The following is a 27,109-nucleotide window of genomic DNA, read 5'->3' as shown; positions in this document are numbered from 1 at the left end:
CATGCGCGAATCGCGGACGCGCATTGAGGTGGTAACGTCATTGGGTAGTTTGCGCATGCGCAGTAGATTCTCGTGACGTAGGTAACAACTGGCCTGACGCCCCGGGGAAAAGGAAAATAGTTCTAAATAGAACTGTCAATCATGAAAATAATGTGGGCCCATAATGTCTGGTGGAGGAATTGCTGATAAGAATACAAGGCAAAGTATTAATTATTTCTTTTTAGATTTCGATGTTGCGATTTTGATGAATGAAACTCACTATTATTTTCAAAAATACACACAATGATGCAGAGCAAGTATGTTGACTTTACATGCACTTTAATTTGCCTGGCCATACAAAAACAGGCGGCAGGCCGTAGTTTACCTACCCATGATGTAGACTTCAGATCCTGACTCTGCTACATGCTTTACAGTGATTGCTTAATCAGTGCAGAAGCTAATAAATATAACTCCCTATCTAGCTTATAAACAGCAGCTTTATACAGCAACAGCAATGGAGAGAAGATAAACATTTCAAGGGCTATATTTGTGGAAAGCAATTTTTTCTAACATCATGAAAGTTTTGGGGTTTCCAGTCCCTTCTTAAATAGTTTCAAACACATTTTTCATACAGGCCTTTTGCAAAGTAGTGCTATACTATAAAATGCATATATGTGAATGAGCAAAGTTATATAAAAAAAAATACTTTTTAAAACATTATCGTAAAAACTACAACACATATGACGTGAATTATTTTAAAATGATGCAAAACAAAATCTAAATAAATATGAATTCCTCAAAGCCATGTTATTGATTTTCTTTAACGTGAGTATTTCAAACTGTAAACTGAAATCCCAATGCACAGAACGTGAGTCACCTGCAATGATGCGGATCAGCACAAGGACAAACCCAGAGAGCTGGGATACCCCTGCCTACAAGTCAACACACACACTCCAGCCTGAAAGCCAGAACACGGGGATCACCCTGTGATGCTATACAACCAATGAGATTCGCGCTTACGGGAAATATGGAACATTTTAACCAATAGTAATGAAGGTAAGAAAACTGTACAAGCGGTAGAGGGTAGCTAAAGCCAGTGTCAGCCCGGGTGAGGACGCCCCGCCTCCGGCAGGTGGTGTCTGCAGCCTGCGATATGGGAATGTGCTGAGAGCATTATTTATTTTGTTTTTAGGTTACTGTTATCATTTTTAAAGACCTTTAAGGAAATTATTATTATTTTTCTTTCTAAGTAGCATCCACCTCAACTCTCTGTTAGAGGAGGGAGATTTTTGTGTAGCCGGGGATTCTGCATGCAGCTAGAGGCAGGAATCTCCTGGAGTGCAGACAAAAGGCTCCCATGCATTCCTCCTCCACCGAAGCAAAATATATTAGCTGTACCGTGCCTGGCAAGCTCCTAGTCAGAATAACGCATTGTTTTTATTAGGGAAGGTATAAGGAGGCGGAGGAGGGGAGTGAAACAAAAGATTGTACGTCTTCCCTCCCCCCAATGATTTGCATTTTTGGGAAACTGAGCAGACCTGGTTATTTAGTGGCCGGACAATAGGCGACAGATAAAGGGGTGGATGGAGAGTTGGAGAACTGGTGAGTGAGCTGGAGACGTCCAGGCTGCGGCTCTGCTGCGCGCACACGGTTGTAGTACACACACAACAAGCACTGGATCTAGTATACCCAAATCAACTAGCCATATAAAGGAGCGGATATCTGTTGTCTTGGCTGGGGTTTGCAAAAGGAGCAGTCACCCCCTCCTCCCCAACGACTAGCCTTTTTCAGGGCCTGCAGCTGCTGGGGAGATGCCTCGGCTGTGACATTACTGAGTGGGGGGAAGATGGGAGTGCAGAGTCCGCAGGAAAGGAGGAGAAGAGAGCGAAGCTCAGAGAGAAGCCCTAACCAGGCAGCACGGCCAGGAAGCCCACCGGGTGCTGCCAGCACGGGCCCTGCAGGACCACACCGTTTTATATAAGGGAATCCCTCTGCTACTTTGTGCTCCAGCTAATAGATTACAGAACGTATCCTCCTGCTCCTCTGGGTGCTGCAGGGAGACAGGCCAGGGGCATCAGTCCTACCTCCTTCCATTACTGATTTATTTTAACTACCACAGCCCCTGATCTTACCCTTCCATCAGCTGTTCCCTATATTCACCCGCAGTGCCATTTCCTTTCTGTTATCTCCAGGAAATTCATCCCGTGCTTAATGATATCCAACATTGTGTTCCCATTAAACTGTTTAATATACATCTTTATGTGTGTAAAGGGGGAAAAGGGGCAGTTACTGGATGGCTGTAAACAGTCTGTACCCTGGTTACATTAATTTCGCATCTATTCGCCTACCCTAGTATTTTGATGCAGAGGTGCACATCAGTGTGGGCCCATCTCTCAGATATTTTGCTTTGTGTCTGTCTCCTCTCTGTGTTTATTGGTGGGTTGCCTTGGAGGGACAGCCCTCCTCAGGCACTGTTCAATGGAAGTATGTTACCAGCTGCCGGTGCTGCCCCTGGACAGGCCGGTACCCAAGCATGTCCTAAGCCGCAGAGGTGCCATCAGCTTCAGCTCCAGTTCAGCACTCTTTGGATGCACCAATCCCCGGCAGCTTTCTCAGGTAAGGAAACAGATGTAGCACATCTTTAACCCCTTGAGGACCCAGGGGTATCATGCATGTTACGTTTTCGCAAAATTTCCATTCTTTCTGTATTCTTGTTGTTTCACGTATGATATTAAGTGTTTGTGTAAAGGTATTTGTTGTTATACATTTGTGGATAAATATTTCTACATACAGTATCGGCAAAATGTGGTTAGCTATTTATCTGGTTTGTACTTTTATTAATGTGTGTGTGTGTTACACAGAAATGTACGTGTTTTCCACACAAACAGATACAGACACTTCTGGATCCACCTTTTTTTTTTTTTTTTTTTTTTTTTTTTTTTACACAAAAACATCTGGGTCCTTTCAGAACCAACACTTCTTTACAGAAAAACAGCCAGATCCTGCTAGATCCATGTCTAATTTAGACCGATATTCACAAATGTAAGTGTTTTCCACACAAACACATCTAGACATTTTTGGAATTCAACAATATTTTACACAAAACATCTGGGTCCTTCCAGAACCAATTCTTATTAATAGAAAAACAGCGGGCTCCTGCTGAATCTATGTCTAATTTAGACAGATATACACACATTTATTTTACACAAAACATCTGGGTCCTTCCAGAACCAACTTTTTTTTTTTTTTTTTTTATTTTTTTTTTTTTTAAATCCAAAGCTATTGTACACAAAAACATCAGGATCCTACCAGAACCAACTGCTGAATCCAATGCTATATTTAAACACAAACAAAATGTGTTGGTTATGAAAAGAACCAGATGTTTTGGTGTAAAATATTATTGGCTCCAAAAGTGTCTGGATGTGTTTGTGTGGAATACTCTTACGTTTCTGTGTATCTGCCTAATTATACATGGATCCGGCAGGATCTGACTGTTTTATCAAAATTGTTGGTTCTGAAAGGACCCAGATGTTTTTTTGTGTAAAAAAATAAATAAATTGCTGGATCCAGAAGTGTCTTGATGTGTTTGTGTGGAAAACACTTACGTTTCTGTGTATCTGCCTAATTTTACATGGATCCGACAGGATCTGACTAATTTTATGAAAAGTTTTGATTCTGAAAGGACCCAGATGTTTTTGTGTAGGATATTGCTGGATACAAAAGTGTCTGGATGTGTTTGTGTGGAAAACATTTAAATTTATGTGTATCTGTCTAAATTAGACATGGATTCGGCTGTTTTTCTGTAAAAAAAAAAAAAGTGTTGGTTCTGAAAGGACCCAGATGTTTTTGTGTAAAAAAAATTTGCTGGATCTAGAAGTTTTTGTGTGGAAAACACTTACATTTGTGTGTCTTTGTCTAAATTAGAGATGGATCCGGCTTTTACCCCTATATATACCAACTAAAATCCACTCTTAGGTTATTCAAATATGTATCCAGCACCTAGCATATTAACCTTACACTCACCTATTTAGAATTAGTGAAAGTTGAATATAACTGAGTTGCTACCCTCTATAATAAGCAGTAAAAATGTATGATCACATACATAATTTGGTATATATTTATCATACAATGCTATTAGACTAGTAGTAATTATTAATTATTAAATATAAGAATACGTAAACTCATTATTCAAATGGTTCATATATCTTTATACATCTTTCTCTTTCACTCGTTTATCTATTAAATTATCAGTCTATGGTGAATAGGGTACAAGCAAGGGTATATACACATATTAATAAAATTAACAATTCAGAGAATTACATTTTCACAGCATAAGGCATTCAACCTTACACAGGTAGTTCTCCACAATAAGTATACGCCCATAAATAACACAGGCAGGTCAGGCTATCCAATGGTAAGTCAGCATAGTCTATATCAGTCAGAACAGGGCATTAGGGCAACATTCTGTCTATGATTAAGGCTCCCAAGGAGCTGAAACGCGTCAGACGCCCACCCCAGCCCCTTTTCTGCTGTTCATCATAGCCATTTGCCTAGTAAATATATCTTAGAAGCTTTTATACTGTTGCCAATAAACATTCACCTTTTGCTTTGAGCTCCCTGTCTGGACCCTTCTTCGTTCTATATTATATATATATATATATGTGTGTGTTACACTTGATAATGTTCAGTGGTCATGCATATTTGACTCCAAAGAGTTAAGAGCCATGTCAAGAATTTTAGGCTTCATGCCTCCAGATATGCAGGGATTTACCAAGCCCTAAATGTGTATGCATTTGATTTATTAAAAATAAATAAATAAAATATATTCTAATTGCATGCATAGAAGTTGCATAGGATAGGCCTAAAGGCTGTGACACACTGCAAGCGATGCGGCGCGAGGCTAAGCAGCTGCTTCGCTCCGCATTGTATCGCTTCTGAAGTTGAAATATTTAACCCCTTAATGACCAAGGACGTACGCCACACGTCCTCAGAAAAAATACAGTTAATGACCGAGGACGTGTGGCGTATGTCCTTGGTCTGGAAAGCAGCTGGAAGCGATCCTGCTCGCTTCCAGCTGCTTTCCGGTTATTGCAGTGATGCCTCGATATGGAGGCATCCTGCAATAACCCCCCTTGGCCATCCGATGCAGAGAGAGCCACTCTGTGGCCCTCTCTGCACCGGACATCGGTGGCCGGTATCGTTGGTGGGTGGGAGCAAGTCTGGGAGGCGGGTGGGCGGCCATCGATGTGCCGAGTGGAGAGAAGGGGAGCGGAACCGTCGGGAGCGCGCACGGGAGCGTGCACGGGCGGGCGCGTGCACGGGGCGGGAGCGGGAGGGAACCGCTACACTACGGAAAAATAAGGCTGTGAAAAGTTAAAATAAAAAGTTTAAAAATATTACAAATAAACAGCTAAGGGATCTGGAAGGGGTGGGGGGATGGTCTTGTGGGGGGGGGAAGCTACACTACAGAAAAGGGATTTTTTTTTTTAAAAAAAGGCACATTTGTTACTAAACTGGGTACTGGCAGACAGCAGCCAGTACCCAAGATGGCGCCCATTAAGGCAGAGGGGGAGGGTTAGAGAGCTGTTTGGTGGGGGATCAGTGAGGTTGGGGACTAAGGGGGGATCCTACACAGCAGCATATGTAAATATGCAAAAAAAAAAAAAAAAAAAAAGCCCAAGTATAGCTTTTATTTTAGTACTGGCAGAGTTTCTGCCAGTACTTAAGATGGCAGGGACAATTGTGGGGTGGGGGGGGGGGGGGAAGAGAGCTGTTTGGGAGGGATCAGGGGGTCTCATGTTTCAGGTGGGAGGCTGAGCTCTACACTAAAGCTAAAATTAACCCTGCAAGCTACATAATTAACCCCTTCACTGCTAGCCATAATACACGTGTGAAATGCAGCGGCATTTGGCGGCCTTCTAATTACCAAAAAGCAACGTCAAAGCCATATATGTCTGCTATTTCTGAACAAAGGGGATCCCAGAGAAGCATTTACAACCATTTGTGCCATAATTGCACAAGCTGTTTGTAAATGATTTCAGTGAGAAACCTAAAATTGTGAAAAATTTAACGTTTTTTTAAATTTGATCGCATTTGGCGGTGAAATGGTGGCATGAAATATACCAAAATTGGCCTAGATCAATACTTGGGGTTGTCTACTACACTACACTAAAGCTAAAAGTATCCCTAAAAGCTCCCTACATGCTCCATAATTAACCCCTTCACTGCTGGGCATAACACGTGTAGTGCGCAGTGGCATTTAGCAGCCTTCTAATTACTAAAAAGCAACGCCAAAGCCATATATGTCTGCTATTTCTGAACAAAGGGGATCCCAGAGAAGCATTGACAACCATTTAAGCCATAATTGCACAAGCTGTTTGTAAACAATTTCAGTGAGAAACCAAAAGTTTGTGAAAAAATTAGTAAAAAAGTGAACGATTTTTTGTATTTAATCGCATTTGGCGGTGAAATGGTGGCATGAAATATACCAAAATGGGCCTAGATGAATACTTTGGGATGTCTACTAAAAAAAAATATATACATGTCAATGGATATTCAGAGATTCCTGAAAGATATTAGTGTTCTAATGTAACTAGCGCTAATTTTGAAAAATAATGGTTTGGAAATAGCAAAGTGCTACTTGTATTTATGGCCCTATAACTTACAAAAAAAGCAAAGAACATGTAAACATTGGGTATTTCTAAACTCAGGACAAAATTTAGAAACTATTTAGCATGGGTGTTTTTTGGTGGTTGTAGATGTGTAACAGATTTTGGGGGTCAAAGTTAGAAAAAGTGTGTGTTTTTTTCAATTTTTTCCTCATATTTTATAAAAAAATTTTTTATAGTAAATTATAAGATATGATGAAAATAATGGTATCTTTAGAAAGTCCATTTAATGGCGAGAAAAACGGTATATAATATGTGTGGGTACAGTAAATGAGTAAGAGGAAAATTACAGCTAAACACAAACACCGCAGAAATGTAAAAATAGCCTTGGTCCCAAATGGACAGAAAATGGAAAAGTGCTGTGGTCATTAAGGGGTTAATCTCTGAGCGCTTAGCTACACGACCTGACGCAGCAGAGTGCTCAGAGATGAAAAGGCAGGACACACTGAGTGCGCACAGCCGCATGTACACGCCTCGCGCCGCTCCGCTTGCAGTGTGTCACAGCCTTAATACTGATCTAGAGTCTCCTATAGTAACTGGTGAATTGGGTAACCTCAGGTGACATCATCTAATGATTACAGGAGCTCCCAAAAGTGACCAGTTCTCTTCAGACCTTTTAAATGTAAGTAAGAGGTGTCATGCAGACTGCATGATTTATCCTTCCTAGCTTTTTGCAAGGCTTTGTTTTCCCAGCCCTAGTCTTTTGATCAAACTAACAGGATGGTGTCCTGACCTAAGTGTTCTGCTTGGGAAGAGATGCAAAGTAATGTTGACATTAGATTATGGACTGCTTTCTTTAAAGCATTTAAAAAAAAATAAAAAAATCTTAATCATAGGTCTGTGTTGGACTGATCCTCGTTGATTCTGTAAAACATTGTCAGATATGCACAGTTGCACGTTACAAATATTTGGGAAGCTTATGCAATGTTCTTGAATGAGTAGAAACATGTCAGGAATGCATCATTATTTTCAGCCTGTGATAAAGGTTGGTGTAGCTACACAGATGGACAGCATATCTGGTGCTGAACCAAAAATGCTCTGGTTCCTAAGCATATATTCCTGCTTTTTAAAATAAAGATACCAAGAGAACTAAGAACAATTGAGGAATAAATTAGAAAGCTGCTTAAAATTGCATGCTCTATTTGATTCCATGAAAGAAAAAAAACTTCGGTTTCATATTCATTAAAAAAAAAAAATATATATATATATATTTGCAATTGTGTGTATTGTCTAATTACTTTTTTTTTTTTTAAGATTCAAATATAAATATCAGATTTCTTTGTGCTCTAGTATCTGAATTCACAATTTCCTTATCTTGAGAATAACGTCACCAAAGTATTATTTTGATATATTTGTTTTCTGTAGGTGTTAATGCAACTGTTATTTAAGGGTAGCCAAAAAAGCCCAGAATAATTATGTTTGGGAAGTATTGGCAGGATTTTGGGGATTATTTTGGGTAGATCCTTATGCCCTGGTAAGAATTTTGGATAAGGTGTCTGAGGACCCTGTGAAGTTATCCCCTTCATGCTCACACTCTCTGTCTTGTCATAGCTTTGCTAATAGCTCTGTATGTTGCAACCTGGTAGCAAAGGTGGATATTTGTAAACATTGATTTTTGGGGAGGTGTAGGTAGGATTTGGGGGTTAATGTTGGTTGGTTCTTATGCCCTAATAAAGGTTTGGGATAAGGCATCTGAAGGCCTTGTAAGATTAACCCCTTCGTACCCACACTTTGTTAGTGATAAGCAAGTAGCTCTATCTGTGGCAAAGCTGGTTGCAGGGTGAATATATAGCCTTGACTGTAGAGGGCGTGTTTAGTTAACCCTGTTTTGTACACTGGTTATAGTGCTAGGGTTTTGGTTTAGTTAACCCTCGTTCCCCCTGACCCTTACAGTCTGACTGGCAGAGGTGGTATACTAGTACACCTCTTTCCTAGTCTTTGTTAAAGAATAATCCTAAAGTGAGCTTGAGTGTGCACATGTCTATAGCCACATGGTAACAATGTTTATAGCAATGTTGTTGTTGTTCTTTATTTATAAAGTGCCAACAAATTCTGCAGCACAGTCCGTAGGTACAAAAAATAAAAGTACAACTACACAATATTTTTAAGACACAGGACAAAATTTATCAAAGAAATACAGACGGAATTGAGGGCCCTATTCCTTTGGGAATTTATAATCTAGAAGAGTAAGAAACATGAGGTGGGGACTGCAAGGGTGAGAATAATGTTAGTACAGAGTTAGATGAAGGCAATTATTAAGTAAGTGGAATTCATTTGTTACGGAGTTGGGTGGTAGGCTTCTTTGAATAAACATGTCTTAAGGAAGTGCGTTCCAGTGGGTTGGTGCCGCACAAGAGAAGTCTTGCAGTCTAGCATGGGAGGAGGTGATGGTAGAAGATGCAATGAGCAGTTCATTGTTGGACCTTAGGGGGCGGCTGGAGTATATTTGTTGAATTGTGAGGATAAGTAATGGGGGGGCAGCAATGGTAAGGGCTTTGTAGGTCATGGTGAGAATTTAATTCTGCGGTGAATGTGGAGCCAGTGAAGAGACTTACAGAGAGGCAGGAAAGGGGGATTAGCCTGGCAGGGGCATTTAGGATAGATTGAAGGGGAGAGAGGCGAGAGAGAGGGAGGCCAGTTAGTAGGTTATTACTGTACTAATGTTAGGAAATTACCAGGGGGTGGGTTCGTTGCTTAGTGGTGTCAGCGCTCAGAAATGGATGAATTTTGGAGAGATTGCGTAGGTGGTTGCGGCAGGATAAAGAGAGAAATTGGATGTGGGGGGTGAAGGACAGATTCGAGTCAAGTCTAACTCTAAGGCAGCAGACTTGGGGTGATGGGGAGATAGTGATGCCGCCAACAGTGATGGAAAAGTCAGAAATTGGAGTAGAGAGAGTGGGGATTAGAAGGAGCTCAGTCTCTGACATGTTAATCTTTAGGTGCTAAGAGGCCATCCAGGAAGAAATGCCAGATAAGCAGTTGCTGACATTAGAAAGGGCAGGGGTGGAGAGGTAGATCTAAGTATCATCAGCCTAGAGGTGATATTTAAAGCCATAGCTGTTAAGTTTACTCAGTGAAGAAGTATAAATAGACACCAAAATGTACCTGCTAGAGAGATGAGAGTGAATCCTAGACAGGGCTTTGAGACATAGAGAGTTTGTAGGAGGAGGGGGTGGTCATCTGTCAATGGCAGCTAAGAAGTCAAGTAAGATAAGCATAGAGTAGTGGCCATAACATTTAGCAGAAAGAAAATCATTAGTAACCTTGGTGAGGGCAGTCTCAGTTGAGTGTTGGAGGATAGGAAGCAGGTTAGGCGTTCAAAATTAGTTTTTCCAGGAGTTTTGAAGTTAGTAGAAATAGTGATATGGGGCGGTAGTTTGCAGGAGAATTGGGGTCAATGGAGGGTTTTTTGATGATGTGCGTGACCTTTGCATGTTTGCAAGAAGATTGGTATGAACTCGTAGAAAGGGATAGGTTGAAGATGTGAATAAGAGCTGGAGTGAGGGTGGAAGACAGACAAGGTATAAGATGAGAAGGAATCGGGTCAAGCGGGCAGGTAGTGAGGTGTGAAGAAGTCAATAAGAAACACACTTCATTCTCAGTGGTTGAGGGGAAGATACAGAGGGGGTGACCTGGGGTGACGATGGAAGATTGCAGGCTGGTGTCAGGATTTTGCTTCGGATTGTACGTGTTTTTTTTAAAATTTAGTCTGCCAGGTCTTGAGCTCTAAAGGCAGATGAAGGGGGTGTTGCAGGTGGGTAGAAGAGAGAGCTGAAAGTAGAGAAGTGATGTTTAAGGAGTGAAGTTTGCTTGGCTAAGTGAAGGGCAGATGTGTAAGAATGAAGAATGAACTTATAGTGGATGAAATCAAGTTCAGAGGGATATTTCCTCCTTATCTACGGTTTGTTTTATCACTTGGTCTTGTATATGGTATAACTTAAACATAATTTAGGGCAACCAATAATGCCAGTGTATAAGTTTGATGGTAGTGCTTTAATAGTTGTAGGTGGCATAAATAGAATTTTGGGTTTAATTTGGTACAATAATGCTTTTTTACCTGTTGGGTAGTAGAGCTCGGTTTAGGAAGGGGGCCTGGCAATATTAATGGGATACTAAACCCAAATTTTTTTTCTTCCATGATTCAGATAGAGCATGCAATTGTAAGCAACTTTCTAATTTTCTCCTATTAGCAATTTTTCTTTGTTCTCTTGCTATCTTTATTTGTAAAAGGCATCGAAGCTAAGGAGCCAGCCAATTTTTGGTTTAGACACTGGACAGCACTTGTTTATTGGTGCTGACCAATCAGCAAGGACAACCCAGGTTGTAAACAAAAAATGGGCCGGCTCCTAAACTTGCTTTTCAAATAAAGATGGCAAGAGAATGAATACACATTGATAAAAGGAGTAAATTAGAAAGTTGCTTAAAATTGCATGCTCTATCTGAATCATGAGAGAAAAAATTTGGGTTCAGTGTCTCTTTAAAGTGAAGGTAAGTTTGACACTATTCAACACAACCTAGCATCTATCCATTTGACCCTAATCTAGTTGCTAAGTATTTTTTTTTTTTTTTTTTTTTTTTATATTTTTCATTAAAAATTATATTTAAAAATCCCTACCGCTTCGCTCACGACTCCTCCCAAGCCCTACTTCCGTCTTCTTATCTTTGTGACTTCTTCAGTGGTCCCACACGCTCTCTGCATCTGTAAAATGGGCGTTCACGCTGCAGTCCCTAAATGCGCATGCACCAATCGCCGTTCAAGATTTCCAAATGCTAACGCGCTAACTTACATTGTAATATAGTATTGAATGAATATTACTCTATTCATTCATTACCATTTGATACATGACCGACAGCAGCTGCATATATCGCTATTGAAAGGATTCCTTACTTCGAAGTAATACGCATGTGCAAAACTATAACGCGCATGGTAATGAATGTGTTAATACATTCAATATCGCATGCGCAGATGAGTAAGGGGGGCGGATTATGCGGAGGGACGGCCGCCTAACGGACAAAATTTCAATTGGTGCTGAGAAAATCGTGAACAAGAGCGAAAAAATAATAATATACGGGTTGAATTAGAGGACATAAAGAAAATGCATTTTAAAGGTAATAACTTGATATATACAATACCATATATAAAAATGATGAATTAAACTTATATTGATTTTTTCAGCCATAATGCTATGCTTGATAGACATAGAGGTAACTTTACCATCACTTTAACCCTTTCATGTCTGCACTTTTCACAATATTATCTCGTCTAAGCTGTGCTTCAACTGCCCCATAACTCTGAATAAAACACTTAAACATTTTTTTTTCAACATTTATATTAAGGGGCTTTAGGCATGAGACCGTGAGGTCCGGAGACCATGGCAATCGGCAATTGCTTTGCTCTCCTGAAGTATGTGAAGCATAAATATATTTACACCATCTGTATTTGTATACATATCAGTATGGTGCTCAAGGACAAAGGAAACTATTTTTTCTTTGCTTCTGAAAGAATGTATTACATTTTTTTTTTCCTGGGATGAATAAACTTTCATTTTGTGCTCCTTCAGGCTTGTTGTTACTATCTACCTATATAATTGAGGGATCTGTCCCCATCATTCAATGAATAATGAATACCATAATCTGTATTTCCTGAAGCTGGCTTAAATGTTTTTTGTTTAATTAACTTCTAAAGGACATGAAAGCGCATGCGTCAGAAACCAGTAGCTAGTAAAGTGCTGATTTCTCCAACATAGGTGTGTCCGGTCCACGGCGTCATCCTTACTTGTGGGATATTCTCCTCCCCAACAGGAAATGGCAAAGAGCCCAGCAAAGCTGGTCACATGATCCCTCCTAGGCTCCGCCTACCCCAGTCATTCTCTTTGCCGTTGTACAGGCAACATCTCCACGGAGATGGCTTAGAGTTTTTTAGTGTTTAACTGTAGTTTTTATTATTCAATCAAGAGTTTGTTATTTTGAAATAGTGCTGGTATGTACTATTTACTCAGAAACAGAAAAGAGATGAAGATTTCTGTTTGTATGAGGAAAATGATTTTAGCAACCGTCACTAAAATCCATGGCTGTTCCACACAGGACTGTTGAGAGCAATTAACTTCAGTTGGGGGAACAGTGTGCAGTCTCTTGCTGCTTGAGGTATGACACATTCTAACAAGACGATGTAATGCTGGAAGCTGTCATTTTCCCTATGGGATCCGGTAAGCCATGTTTATTACGATCGTAAATAAGGGCTTCACAAGGGCTTATTAAAACTGTAGACTTTTTTTGGGCTAAATCGATTCATTATTAACACATATTTAGCCTTGAGGAATCATTTTATCTGGGTATTTTGATATAATAATATCGGCAGGCACTGGTTTAGACACCTTATTCTTTAGGGGCTTTCCCAAAGCATAAGCAGAGCCTCATTTTCGCGCCGGTGTTGCGCACTTGTTTTTGAGAGGCATGGCATGCAGTCGCATGTGAGAGGAGCTCTGATACTTAGAAAAGACTTTCTGAAGGCGTCATTTGGTATCGTATTCCCCTTTGGGCTTGGTTGGGTCTCAGCAAAGCAGATACCAGGGACTGTAAAGGGGTTAAAGTTCAAAACGGCTCCGGTTCCGTTATTTTAAGGGTTAAAGCTTCCAAATTTGGTGTGCAATACTTTTAAGGCTTTAAGACACTGTGGTGAAAATTTGGTGAATTTTGAACAATTCCTTCATGTTTTTTCGCAATTGCAGTAATAAAGTGTGTTCAGTTTAAAATTTAAAGTGACAGTAACGGTTTTATTTTAAAACGTTTTTTGTACTTTGTTATCAAGTTTATGCCTGTTTAACATGTCTGAACTACCAGATAGACTGTGTTCTGAATGTGGGGAAGCCAGAATTCCTATTCATTTAAATAAATGTGATTTATGTGATAATGACAATGATGCCCAAGATGATTCCTCAAGTGAGGGGAGTAAGCATGGTACTGCATCATTCCCTCCTTCGTCTACACGAGTCTTGCCCACTCAGGAGGCCCCTAGTACATCTAGCGCGCCAATACTCCTTACTATGCAACAATTAACGGCTGTAATGGATAATTCTGTCAAAAACATTTTAGCCAAAATGAACACTTATCAGCGTAAGCGCGGCTGCTCTGTTTTAGATACTGAAGAGCATGACGACGCTGATAATAATATTTCTGAAGGGCCCCTAACCCAGTCTGATGGGGCCAGGGAGGTTTTGTCTGAGGGAGAAATTACTGATTCAGGGAACATTTCTCAACAGGCTGAACCTGATGTGATTGCATTTAAATTTAAGTTGGAACATCTCCGCATTCTGCTTAAGGAGGTATTATCCACTCTGGATGATTGTGACAAGTTGGTCATCCCAGAGAAACTTTGTAAAATGGACAAGTTCCTAGAGGTGCCGGGGCTCCCAGAAGCTTTTCCTATACCCAAGCGGGTGGCGGACATTGTTAATAAAGAATGGGAAAGGCCCGGTATTCCTTTCGTCCCTCCCCCCATATTTAAAAAATTGTTTCCTATGGTCGACCCCAGAAAGGACTTATGGCAGACAGTCCCCAAGGTCGAGGGAGCGGTTTCCACTTTAAACAAACGCACCACTATACCCATAGAGGATAGTTGTGCTTTCAAAGATCCTATGGATAAAAAATTAGAAGGTTTGCTTAAAAAAATGTTTGTTCAGCAAGGTTACCTTCTACAACCAATTTCATGCATTGTCCCTGTCGCTACAGCCGCATGTTTCTGGTTCGATGATCTGATAAGAGCGGTCGATAGTGATTCTCCTCCTTTGGAGGAGATTATGGACAGAATCAATGCTCTCAAATTGGCTAATTCTTTCATCCTAGACGCCACTTTGCAATTGGCTAGGTTAGCGGCTAAGAATTCTGGGTTTGCTATTGTGGCGCGCAGAGCGCTTTGGTTGAAATCTTGGTCGGCTGATGCGTCTTCCAAGAACAAGCTACTTAACATTCCTTTCAAGGGGAAAACGCTGTTTGGCCCTGACTTGAAAGAGATTATCTCTGATATCACTGGGGGTAAGGGCCACGCCCTTCCTCAGGATCGGCCTTTCAAGGCAAAAAATAAACCTAATTTTCGTCCCTTTCGTAGAAACGGACCAGCCCAAGGTGCTACGTCCTCTAAGCAAGAGGGTAATACTTCTCAAGCCAAGCCAGCTTGGAGACCAATGCAAGGCTGGAATAAGGGAAAGCAGGCCAAGAAACCTGCCACTGCTACCAAGACAGCATGAAATGTTGGCCCCCGATCCGGGACCGGATCTGGTGGGGGGCAGACTCTCTCTCTTCGCTCAGGCTTGGGCAAGAGATGTTCTGGATCCTTGGGCGCTAGAAATAGTCTCCCAAGGTTATCTTCTGGAATTCAAGGGACTTCCCCCAAGGGGGAGGTTCCACAGGTCTCAGTTGTCTTCAGACCACATAAAAAGACAGGCATTCTTACATTGTGTAGAAGACCTGTTAAAAATGGGAGTGATTCATCCTGTTCCATTAAGAGAACAAGGGATGGGGTTCTACTCCAATCTGTTCATAGTTCCCAAAAAAGAGGGAACGTTCAGACCAATCTTAGATCTCAAGATCTTAAACAAGTTTCTCAAGGTTCCATCGTTCAAGATGGAAACCATTCGAACTATTCTTCCTTCCATCCAGGAAGGTCAATTCATGACCACGGTGGATTTAAAGGATGCGTATCTACATATTCCTATCCACAAGGAACATCATCGGTTCCTAAGGTTCGCATTCCTGGACAAACATTACCAGTTCGTGGCGCTTCCTTTCGGATTAGCCACTGCTCCAAGGATTTTCACAAAGGTACTAGGGTCCCTTCTAGCTGTGCTAAGACCAAGGGGCATTGCTGTAGTACCTTACTTGGACGACATTCTGATTCAAGCGTCGTCCCTTCCTCAAGCAAAGGCTCACACGGACATTGTCCTGGCCTTTCTCAGATCTCACGGATGGAAAGTGAACGCGGAAAAGAGTTCTCTATCCCCGTCAACAAGGGTTCCCTTCTTGGGAACAATAATAGACTCCTTAGAAATGAGGATTTTTCTGACAGAGGCCAGAAAAACAAAGCTTCTAGACTCTTGTCGGATACTTCATTCCGTTCCTCTTCCTTCCATAGCTCAGTGCATGGAAGTGATCGGGTTGATGGTAGCGGCAATGGACATAGTTCCTTTTGCGCGCATTCATCTAAGACCATTACAACTGTGCATGCTCAGTCAGTGGAATGGGGACTATACAGACTTGTCTCCGAAGATACAAGTAAATCAGAGGACCAGAGACTCACTCCGTTGGTGGCTGTCCCTGGACAACCTGTCACAAGGGATGACATTCCGCAGACCAGAGTGGGTCATTGTCACGACCGACGCCAGTCTGATGGGCTGGGGCGCGGTCTGGGGATCCCTGAAAGCTCAGGGTCTTTGGTCTCGGGAAGAATCTCTTCTACCGATAAATATTCTGGAACTGAGAGCGATATTCAATGCTCTCAAGGCTTGGCCTCAGCTAGCGAGGGCCAAGTTCATACGGTTTCAATCAGACAACATGACAACTGTTGCGTACATCAACCATCAGGGGGGAACAAGGAGTTCCCTAGCGATGGAAGAAGTGACCAAAATCATTCTATGGGCGGAGTCTCACTCCTGCCACCTGTCTGCTATCCACATCCCAGGAGTGGAAAATTGGGAAGCGGATTTTCTGAGTCGTCAGACATTGCATCCGGGGGAGTGGGAACTCCATCCGGAAATCTTTGCCCAAGTCACTCAGCTGTGGGGCATTCCAGACATGGATCTGATGGCCTCTCGTCAGAACTTCAAAGTTCCTTGCTACGGGTCCAGATCCAGGGATCCCAAGGCGGCTCTAGTGGATGCACTAGTAGCACCTTGGACCTTCAAACTAGCTTATGTGTTCCCGCCGTTTCCTCTCATCCCCAGGCTGGTAGCCAGGATCAATCAGGAGAGGGCGTCGGTGATCTTGATAGCTCCTGCGTGGCCACGCAGGACTTGGTATGCAGATCTGGTGAATATGTCATCGGCTCCACCTTGGAAGCTACCTTTGAGACGAGACCTTCTTGTTCAGGGTCCGTTCGAACATCCGAATCTGGTTTCACTCCAGCTGACTGCTTGGAGATTGAACGCTTGATTTTATCGAAGCGAGGGTTCTCAGATTCTGTTATTGATACTCTTGTTCAGGCCAGAAAGCCTGTAACTAGAACGATTTACCACAAAATTTGGAAAAAATATATCTGTTGGTGTGAATCTAAAGGATTCTCTTGGGACAAGGTTAAGATTCCTAGGATTCTATCCTTCCTTCAAGAAGGATTGGAAAAAGGATTATCTGCAAGTTCCCTGAAGGGACAGATTTCTGCCTTGTCGGTGTTACTTCACAAAAAACTGGCTGCTGTGCCAGATGTTCAAGCCTTTGTTCAGGCTCTGGTTAGAATTAAGCCTGTTTACAAACCTTTGACTCCTCCTTGGAGTCTCAATTTAGTTCTTTCAGTTCTTCAGGGGGTTCCGTTTGAACCCTTGCATTCCGTTGATATTAAGTTATTATCTTGGAAAGTTTTGTTTTTAGTTGCAATTTCTTCTGCTAGAAGAGTTTCAGAATTATCTGCTCTGCAGTGTTCTCCTCCTTATCTGGTGTTCCATGCAGATAAGGTGGTTTTACGTACTAAACCTGGTTTTCTTCCAAAAGTTGTTTCTAACAAAAACATTAACCAGGAGATTATCGTACCTTCTCTGTGTCCGAAACCAGTTTCAAAGAAGGAACGTTTGTTGCACAATTTGGATGTTGTTCGCGCTCTAAAATTCTATTTAGATGCTACAAAGGATTTTAGACAAACATCTTCCTTGTTTGTTGTTTATTCTGGTAAAAGGAGAGGTCAAAAAGCAACTTCTACCTCTCTCTCTTTTTGGATTAAAAGCATCATCAGATTGGCTTACGAGACTGCCGGACGGCAGCCTCCCGAAAGAATCACAGCTCATTCCACTAGGGCTGTGGCTTCCACATGGGCCTTCAAGAACGAGGCTTCTGTTGATCAGATATGTAGGGCAGCGACTTGGTCTTCACTGCACACTTTTACCAAATTTTACAAGTTTGATACTTTTGCTTCTTCTGAGGCTATTTTTGGGAGAAAGGTTTTGCAAGCCGTGGTGCCTTCCATTTAGGTGACCTGATTTGCTCCCTCCCTTCATCCGTGTCCTAAAGCTTTGGTATTGGTTCCCACAAGTAAGGATGACGCCGTGGACCGGACACACCTATGTTGGAGAAAACAGAATTTATGTTTACCTGATAAATTACTTTCTCCAACGGTGTGTCCGGTCCACGGCCCGCCCTGGTTTTTTTAATCAGGTCTGATAATTTATTTTCTTTAACTACAGTCACCACGGTACCATATGGTTTCTCCTATGCAAATATTCCTCCTTAACGTCGGTCGAATGACTGGGGTAGGCGGAGCCTAGGAGGGATCATGTGACCAGCTTTGCTGGGCTCTTTGCCATTTCCTGTTGGGGAGGAGAATATCCCACAAGTAAGGATGACGCCGTGGACCGGACACACCGTTGGAGAAAGTAATTTATCAGGTAAACATAAATTCTGTTTTTGCAGGAAAATGCATCTCCATGCTTAGTATGGAAACATCAGAAAAGGGAAAAATTTCTTAAATTTGTGAAGAGTGACAAAAAACAATAATATTTAGACATTTAGAATGATGTTTTTTTTTTATTCTGTAAGCTGGGATATTTTTGTCATTTTAATTTATGTAAACCCTTTTATATGGATGCTTTTAATTAAAGGGTAGTAGAATTTTTAAAGTGAACTGTAGTTCACATTTGCTTGAATGGACAGTCTACATTAATATTTGATATTGTTTAAAAAGATAGATAATGCCGTTACGACCCATTCCCCAGATTTGCACAACCAACATTGTTAGATTAATATACTTTATAACATTTAAACCTCTAAATTTCTGCCTGTTTCAAAGGCTCGATAGACAGTCTCTTATCACATACTTTTGTATTTGCTTTTCACCACAGGAGACTGCTAGTTCATGTGGGCTATATAGATAACATTGTGTCCACGCCTGAGAAGTTATTTAAGATTTAACTCCGCACGGTACGGTACTAATGGCAAGTCAATAGATAATAAATACAAAGTCATGTGATCAGGGGGCTATTAGAAGATGCTTAGATACAAGGTAATCAGAGGTAAAAAGTATATTAATATAACTGTTGGTTATGCCAAACTGGGGAATGGTTAATAAAGGGATTATCTATATTTTAAAACAATACAAATTCTATTGGAGTCTGTCCCTTTTAAGAAACATTTTTGCTCTAAAGTTTTTGCATTCTTAGATTGTAGGTGGTTTTGCACTATGGGGAAATGTGTGAACGTGTGACGTTGGTTGCATGTAGGCCCCAAGGCAGAACATACAGTGATCTGAGATGTCATCGCAGAAAATGCAGCCTGTCTGCAGAAAGAACAGGACACATGCAGGAACTTTTAGCGCTTGAACTTTGTATTGCTGCTCCACATTTGACAGTTCTCTTCAAACAGAGCTGTGCTGTGGTTGCAGTGTGTAAGTTTTCCTTAACACAGTGCATCAAGAGCAAAATGCTGTTTGAAGTGAGTTGTCAAATATGCAGTAGCGCTGCAAAGCAGCAGCACATTGCTTTTTGACTGGCTCTCAAAGATTTTTTCATACCCGCCCCCTAGCCTTTCCCAGTCTGCAAAGCTGTTTATTCTGAATGTAAGACATTAGTATGATAATTGCATCTTTTTTATTACTACATTTCTATGTTATACCAAGAGAAAAGGAAACAGATTTATTCAAGAGACATTTTAAAATTTCTTTTTTTTGTATGAAGCTAATTTACAATGCAATTATTTATAAAGCATTAAAAATTGTTTGATTCTTCAGTTAACCAACACATTGCAGTTAAACTGGTGCCTTAGTGTAACTGTCTAATTTAAAATTTTATTTTATTTAAAAATTACCTGCAGAAAATTTTTCACTAAAAAAATCTCATCGCAGAAAGTGAAGAAAAGTTCTGCCTCTGGGCATGTAGGGTAAAGATATCACTAAAGTATTGCACCAATGCTTCTAAGTGAATCTGAAATACAGCATATTCCACTAGTTATATACTCAGATAATGTTGCTGTGCAGCTTTAACTTAACATTTTATTTGTCAAAAGATGTCAGTATTTGAAATGCCATTCTTTCTTGTAGATAATAAAAAAAGATATGGTATGATGGTGCCCAACTGTTTCAGTAGTTAAAGGACCAGTACATACAGTAGATATGAATGACACAAAGGCAATGCAATAGCACTTAGTCTAAACTCCAAATAAGTAGTACATTTGTTTCTGACAAATTCTATTTCCCCTTCTCCTGTATCATGTGACAGCCATCAGCCAATCGCAAATGCATATACGTATATTCAGTGAATTCTTGCACAAGTGTAAATATAAAGACTGCACATTTTGATAATGGAAGTAAATTGGAAAGTTGTTTAAAATTTCATGCTCTTTCTGAATCATGAAAGTTTTTAATTGTGCCTTAAGTGTACCTAGGTGGGATCTTAATCAGTACTTTTTTCTGTTGTAGGGACAGTACATTCCAAATGAAATGATTCAGATAGAGCAGAGATAGACAACTACTATTATGTAATTTACCTTCTCTCGTTATCCTTTGTTAAAACGTATACCTAGGTAGAATCAGGAGTAGCAATGCACCACTGTGGGCAAGTTGCTGATAGGTGGCTGCACATATATGCCTCTAGTCATTGGTTCATCTGATGTGTTCAGCTAGCTCCCAGGAGTGCATTGCTGCTCCTTTGGCAAAGGGTACCCAAGAGAAGGAAGCAAAATTGATAAAATAAGTAAAATGAAAAGTTCTTTAAACTTGTATGCTCTATTTGAATAATAAAAGAAACATTTTGTTTCATGGCCTCTTTTTTTTTTTGCGTGTGTGTTTCACTAGTTAAATACTATTAACCCCTAATTTGCCGCCCCACCTACATTTATTAACACCTAATCTGCCGCCCCCAACGTCGCCACCACTATCCTAAATTTATTAACCCCTAAATCTAAGTCTAACCCTAACACCCCCTAACTTAAATATAATTAAAATAAATCTAAATAAAATTACTATCGTTAACTAAATAATTCCTATTTAAAACTAAATACTTACCTGTAAAATAAACCCTAAGCTAGCTACAATATAACTAATAGTTACATTGTAGCTAGCTTAGGTTTTATTTTTATTTTACAGGCAAGTTTGTATTTATTTTAATTAGGTAGAATATTTACTAAATAGTTATTAACTATTTAATAACTACCTAGCTAAAATAAATACCAATTGACCTGTAAAATAAAACCTAACCTGTCTTACACTAACACCTAACCTAACCCTACAATTAAATAAATTCCCTAAATTCAATACAATTGGCTAAATTACAACCCCCCTCACTAAATTACAGAAAATAAAAAACAAATTACAAGATCTTTAAACTAATTACACCTAATCTAATAGCCCTATCAAAATAAAAAAGGCCACCCAAAATAAAAAAAACCTAGCCTAAACTAAACTACCAATAACCCTTAAAAGGGCCTTTTGTGGGGCAAAGAAATCAGCTCTTTTACCTGTAAAAAAATAAAAATACAAACAACCCCCCAACAGTAAAACCCACCACCCACACAACCAACCCCCCAAATAAAATCCTAACAAAAAACCTAAGCTCCCCATTGCCCTGAAAAGGGCATTTGGATGGGCATTGCCCTTAAAAGGGCATTTAGCTCTATTGCAGCCCAAACCCCAATCTAAAAATAAAACCCACCCAATACACCCTTAAAAAATCCTAACACTAACCCCCGAAGATCCACTTACAGTTTTGAAGACCGGACATCCATCCTCAACGAAGCTGGGAGAAGTCTTCATCCAAGCGGCAAGATGTCCTCAACGAAGCCGGCAGAAGTGGTCCTCCAGACAGGCAGAAGTCTTCACCCAGATGGCATCTTCTATCTTCATCCTTCCGACGCGGAGCTGCTCCATCTTAAAGAAATCCGGCGCGGAGCATCCTCTTCAATCGACGTATTCTTCTACAATGACTGTACCTTTAAATGACATCATCCAAGATGGCGTCCCTGAGATTCCGATTGGCTGATGGCTGATAGAATTCTATCAGCCAATCGGAATTAAGGTTGAAAAAATCCTATTGGCTGATGCAATCAGCCAATAGGCTTGAGCTCGCATTCTATTGGCTGATTTGAACAGCCAATAGAATGCAAGCTCAATCCTATTGGCTGATTGGATCAGCCAATAGGATTGAAGTTCAATCCTATTGACTGCACCAGCCAATAGGATTTTTTCAACCTTAATTTCGATTGGCTGATAGAATTCTAAGGGACGCCATCTTGGATGACGTCACTTAAAGGAACCGTCATTGTAGAAGAAGCCGTCGACTGAAGAGGATGCTCCGCGCCGGATGTCTTGAAGATGGAGCCGCTCCACGTCGGAAGGATGAAGATAGAAGATGCTGTCTGGGTGAAGACTTCAGCCCGTCTGGAGGATCACTTCTGCCAGCTTCGTTGAGGATGGATGTCCGGTCTTCAAAACTGTAAGTGGATCTTCGGGGGTTAGTGTTAGGATTTTTTAAGGGTGTATTGGGTGGGTTTTATGTTTAGATTAGGGGTTTGGGCTGCAATAGAGCTAAATGCCCTTTTAAGGGCAATGCCCATCCAAATGCCCTTTTCAGGGCAATGGGGAGCTTAGTTTTTTTTAGTTAGGGTTTTATTTGGGGGGTTGGTTGTGTGGGTGGTGGGTTTTACTGTTGGGGGGGTTGTTTGTATTAATTTTTTTTTTTTACAGGCAAAAGGCTCTTTTTAAGGGTTATTGGTAGTTTAGGCTAGGGTTTTTTTTTTATTTTGATAGGGCTATTAGATTAGGTGTAATTGATTTAAAGATCTTGTAATTTTATTTTTTTCCTGTAATTTAGTGTTTTATTTTTTTTGTAATTTAGCTAATTGTATTGAATTTAGTTAATTGTATTTAATTTAGGGAATTTATTTAATTGTAGGGTTAGGATTCATGGTAATGAATGTGTTAATACATTCAATATCGCATGCGCAGACGAGTAAGGGGGGCGGATTATGCGGAGGGACGGCCGCCTAACGGCCGAAATTTCAATTGGTGCTGAGAAAAACGTGATCAAGAGCGAAAAAAAATAAATAATATATGGGTTGAATTAGAGGACGTAAAGAAAATGCATTCTAAAGATAATAACTTGATATATACAATACCATATATAAAATGATGAATTAAACTTATATTGATTTTTCAGCCATAATGCTATGCTTGATAGACAGAGGTAACTTTACCATCACTTTAACCCTTTCATGTCTGCACTTTTCACAATATTATCTTGTCTAAGCTGTGCTTCAACTGCCCCATAACTCTGAGTAACAGGTTAGGTTTTATTTTACAGGTCAATTTTGTATTTATTTTAGCTAGGTAGTTAATAAATAGTTAATAACTCTTTAGTAACTATTCTACCTAGTTAAAATAAATACAAACTTGCCTGTAAAATAAAAATAAAACCTCAGCTAGCTACAATGTAACTATTAGTTATATTGTAGCTAGCTTAGGGTTTATTTTACAGGTAAGTACAGGTAGCCCTCAGTTTACGCCGGGGTTAGGTTCCAGAAGGAATGGTTGTAAATTGAAACCATTGTAAATTGAAACCCAGTTTATAATGTAAGTCAATGGGAAGTGAGGGAGTTTGGTTCCTGGCCCCTTTCAAAATTGTCATAAGTAACACCTAATACATTATTTTTAAAGCTTTGAAATGAAGACTTTAAATGCTAAACAGCACTAGACACAGAATATATAGTTAAATGAACAAAAACATTTGCTAAAACAGCATTCTAAACCTATTAAAAAATCACACAACACAGACTTTACTTGCAATTTTTTGCAAACAGTTCTTTCTATGCATTCCAATCCAGACGGATTTCTAGACAGGAAGATCTTGTTCCTTTGAAAGCTGCTTGATAGCTCAGGTCTAGCTAGCTACAGTGATTAATTTCAACCTGCTTGTGTGCTTGGCTTGCATATCTTTGCTGCAACACAAGCAGACAGCTTCACCTACTGGCTATTTTAATGAATGCACTGCTTCTCAATGCTTTTCAATAACAGTCACATGACTGAAAAAAAGGTTGTTATTCTGAAATGGTGCAAATTGAACCGTTGTAAACCGAGGGCCACCTGTATTTAATTTTAAATAGGAATTATTGTTATTAATAGTAGGTTTGATTTAGATTTAATTTAATTATATTTAATTTAGGGGGGGTTAGGGTTAGACTTAGATTTAGGGGTTAATAAATATAGTATAGTGGCGGAGATGTTAGGGACAGCAGATTAGGGGTTAATAATATTTAACTAATGTTTGGGAGGCGGGAGTGCAGCGGTTTAGGGGTTAATGTTTATTATTAGGGTTGCACCGATATCATTTTTTTTATGACCAAGTACAAGTACCGATACTTGTTTTCAAATACTCGCCGATACCAATTACCGATACTTTTTTTTATGTCAAGTGACAGTTTACCAAGCACAATACAGACAAATTATTTAAGATTCCTTCTTTATAATTATAAAGGACTGTAACTCAAAATACATTATGAAATAATAAAACTGTTTTATTTGTCAAAGTTCACAGAACATTTTTATAAATAAAAAATATTACAATAAAATATTAAATTTAAAGGGGTGATGCAATTGGGTTGTAGGGCTGTTATATAACATCAATCTGACATTTGTATTTAATACAAAGTAATATAATTTAATTCTGAAAAAAATATTGGGGAAGGATTGTCCCAGTAAACCCCTATGAGAAAAATGTTACGTGCATTCTACTGACTCAACGGAAATAGGGCTTGTCTTCATATTTTTCCAGGACTGCTTTTTATTCCCAGTCCAGCCCTGGCTATAGATGTTCCTCAGAGTACAGTATGTTTTGAACATAATTGTGCAAGATGAGAACTAGCAGTAAAAAAGGGAATCGAACAATTAGAATAATTTTTCAAAAGTTAGTGGCAAGTTAGAAGCATCTCTGCATGTTCAGCTATAAGTCTGTTTTTGCTATCAGTTAGGAGGTTCGACTCTAAGTTGAACAGTCTTTCACTTTCCACACTACTGCATGGGGCAGAAAGATATTTTTGGGCCATTTTAGCCAGAGCTGGAAATCTAACTGCCCAGTACTTCAGGGGTTTGTCTGAACGAGGTACAGTGATCTCTCCTACAATAATACAAATAACAGCAATTTTTATTGGCAGAACAGTAGTAAACAATTTTTAGTTTAGTTTCCACTCCAGTTTAAAATGAAATGGGAACATGCAGTTTGAAAAAAAGGCACAATATAGCATATGGGTAGGAAGTGGAGGTATCGGTTTAAGTATCGGTGCATTTGCACGAGTACAAGTACTCATGCAAATACTTGGTATCGGTACCGATACTAGTATCGGTATCGGTGCAACCCTATTTATTATAGTGGCGGTGATGTCCGGAGTGGCAGATTAGGGGTTAATAAGTCAGCCGGCTCTCCCCATTGATGTCTACGGGTAAATCGCGCACGAGCATGTACAACCAGCTCACCGCTGACTTAAGCAGCGCTGGTATTGGAGTGCGGTATGGAGCACAATTTTGCTCTACGCTCACTTCTTGCCTTTTAACGCCGGGTTTCTGAAAACCTGTAATACCAGCGCTGTAGGAAAGTGAGCGGTGAGAATAACGTGCAAGTTAGTACCGCACCCCTCATAACGCAAAACTCGTAATCTAGCCGTTAGTGTGTTAATCTAAGAAGTCACTTAATAGCATGTAGCAGGATCAGTCAAACTGCTAAATACTTCACTATGCATTCCAACACCTCATTGGGAGTGTAAATAGCTGCATAAATACTACATTTGAATAGTAAACATAATTATATGTATCTTAGTGTTTTCTTTGTTTTGTTTGTTGTTGTTTTTTTAAAATCAACATTATACAACCACATCAAATTATACATTGTTTATTTTGTCCCTTTAAACATTTTCATGGTTTCCCATTTGAATTTCCTCAAGAAACTTTTAAAATATGCTGACCAGGCAGCATCTATAGCAGTGCAGTTTTGCAGCAGTTATAATATTTTTGTTTCTGCATGTTTGGTGTTTTATAGCACATTGCTTTGCAGGTAAATCTGAATAATTATATCTCTAACTACAGGGGAAAAAATGGCATCTAAAAAATTGTCACCAGTACTCGATACAATGACTGACCTGCAGAGAAAAGTTATGACCCAGTACCCTTGTGTGGTGTGCATAAGCATGCAATTTTAAACAACTTTCCAATTCACTTCCATTAACAAAATGTACACAGTCCTTTTTTTATATTTACACTTTTTGAGTCGCCAGTTCCTACGGAGCGTGTGCAAGAATTCACTGAATTAAAAAAATGTAAAATATTGTATCATTGTTGTACTTTTATCTTTTGTACCTATGGACAGCGCTGCAGATTTTAAAGGGACAGTAAATGTAGGATTTCGGATTTACTAAATGCCTTATGCAACTATGACAGTCTAGCGGTATCTCACAATAAAAAAACATTTATAACATACATAAAACAGACCGCTAACCTTACACGTAGGGTGTAAACACCGCCCGCCCAGTACTTCTTATGTATATAGAATTTTTACCATGCTTCTTAATCCTAACCAATCCCCTGGATATCGATCGCACAGCTCCTTGAGCGTCAGGGGTGCACGCTCTTTGATTGACGGGGATTGCTGGAGACATACTGGGCATGCAATCCAGTCTTTAGCATATCGCTGTTAAAGCGCATGCGCAGTTTGAGTAGCTGGCGAGAAACACTTGACAGACAGAAGTTTGTGAACGAGCAGTAATGGGAGGAATGGGGGCGTTTGTAGCCCTTCCTATGGGATGAACCGTTAGCCGATAAAACACTCCCAGAGCAGGAGCGGCTTGGTGGGCAGTAAATGAGGACTTCCATAACGGTTATTTTCAGTAACTTCAAAATGTTATAACTTAATTTTTAAAAAGTTTACTTAAAAAACAAAAATAGCATAGTGATAAAAACATTAGTCTGCCTATATGTGAAACATAAAATAGCAAGATTTACTGACACTTTAATGCTTTATAAATAAAGCATAGTTATAATATTATACGTATATGCATTTATGATTGGCTGATGGCTGTCACATGATACAGGAGGAGTGGGAAATATACATAACTTTGAAATTTGTCAGAAAAAAATCTACTCATTTGACGTTCAGACAAAGTGCTATTGCATTGTCTTTTTATCATGCGTGTGATTATACAAATCTACTGTATTTACTGGTCCTTTGATGGAAAGAGGCAGGATCTACTGTGCTTTTAAAGTGCATTCCTCCTATTCACCAGCCCTAGTAAACTTA

General features: G+C 39.9%; 1 protein-coding gene across 4 annotated transcripts in view; it reads left to right on the top strand.

Annotated features, from left to right (window-relative positions):
- Nucleotides 1-1,127: 1,127 nt before the first annotated feature.
- Nucleotides 1,128-27,109, top strand: part of PDE7A (phosphodiesterase 7A) — a 302,393-nt gene continuing 276,411 nt past the window's right edge. For all 4 annotated transcript variants that reach the window (XM_053715083.1, XM_053715081.1, XM_053715082.1 and 1 more), the window contains exon 1: nucleotides 1,128-2,595. In XM_053715083.1, the coding sequence (XP_053571058.1) occupies nucleotides 2,458-2,595 (138 nt within the window). In that variant the 5' untranslated portion in view covers nucleotides 1,128-2,457. The remainder of the gene's footprint in view (nucleotides 2,596-27,109) is intronic.

This window comes from Bombina bombina, chromosome 5, assembly GCF_027579735.1.
Source record: "Bombina bombina isolate aBomBom1 chromosome 5, aBomBom1.pri, whole genome shotgun sequence".
Taxonomy (NCBI): Eukaryota; Metazoa; Chordata; class Amphibia; order Anura; family Bombinatoridae; genus Bombina; species Bombina bombina.
The sequence above is the reverse complement of the archived record's forward strand: the minus strand, read 5'-3'. Positions and strand labels throughout refer to the sequence as shown.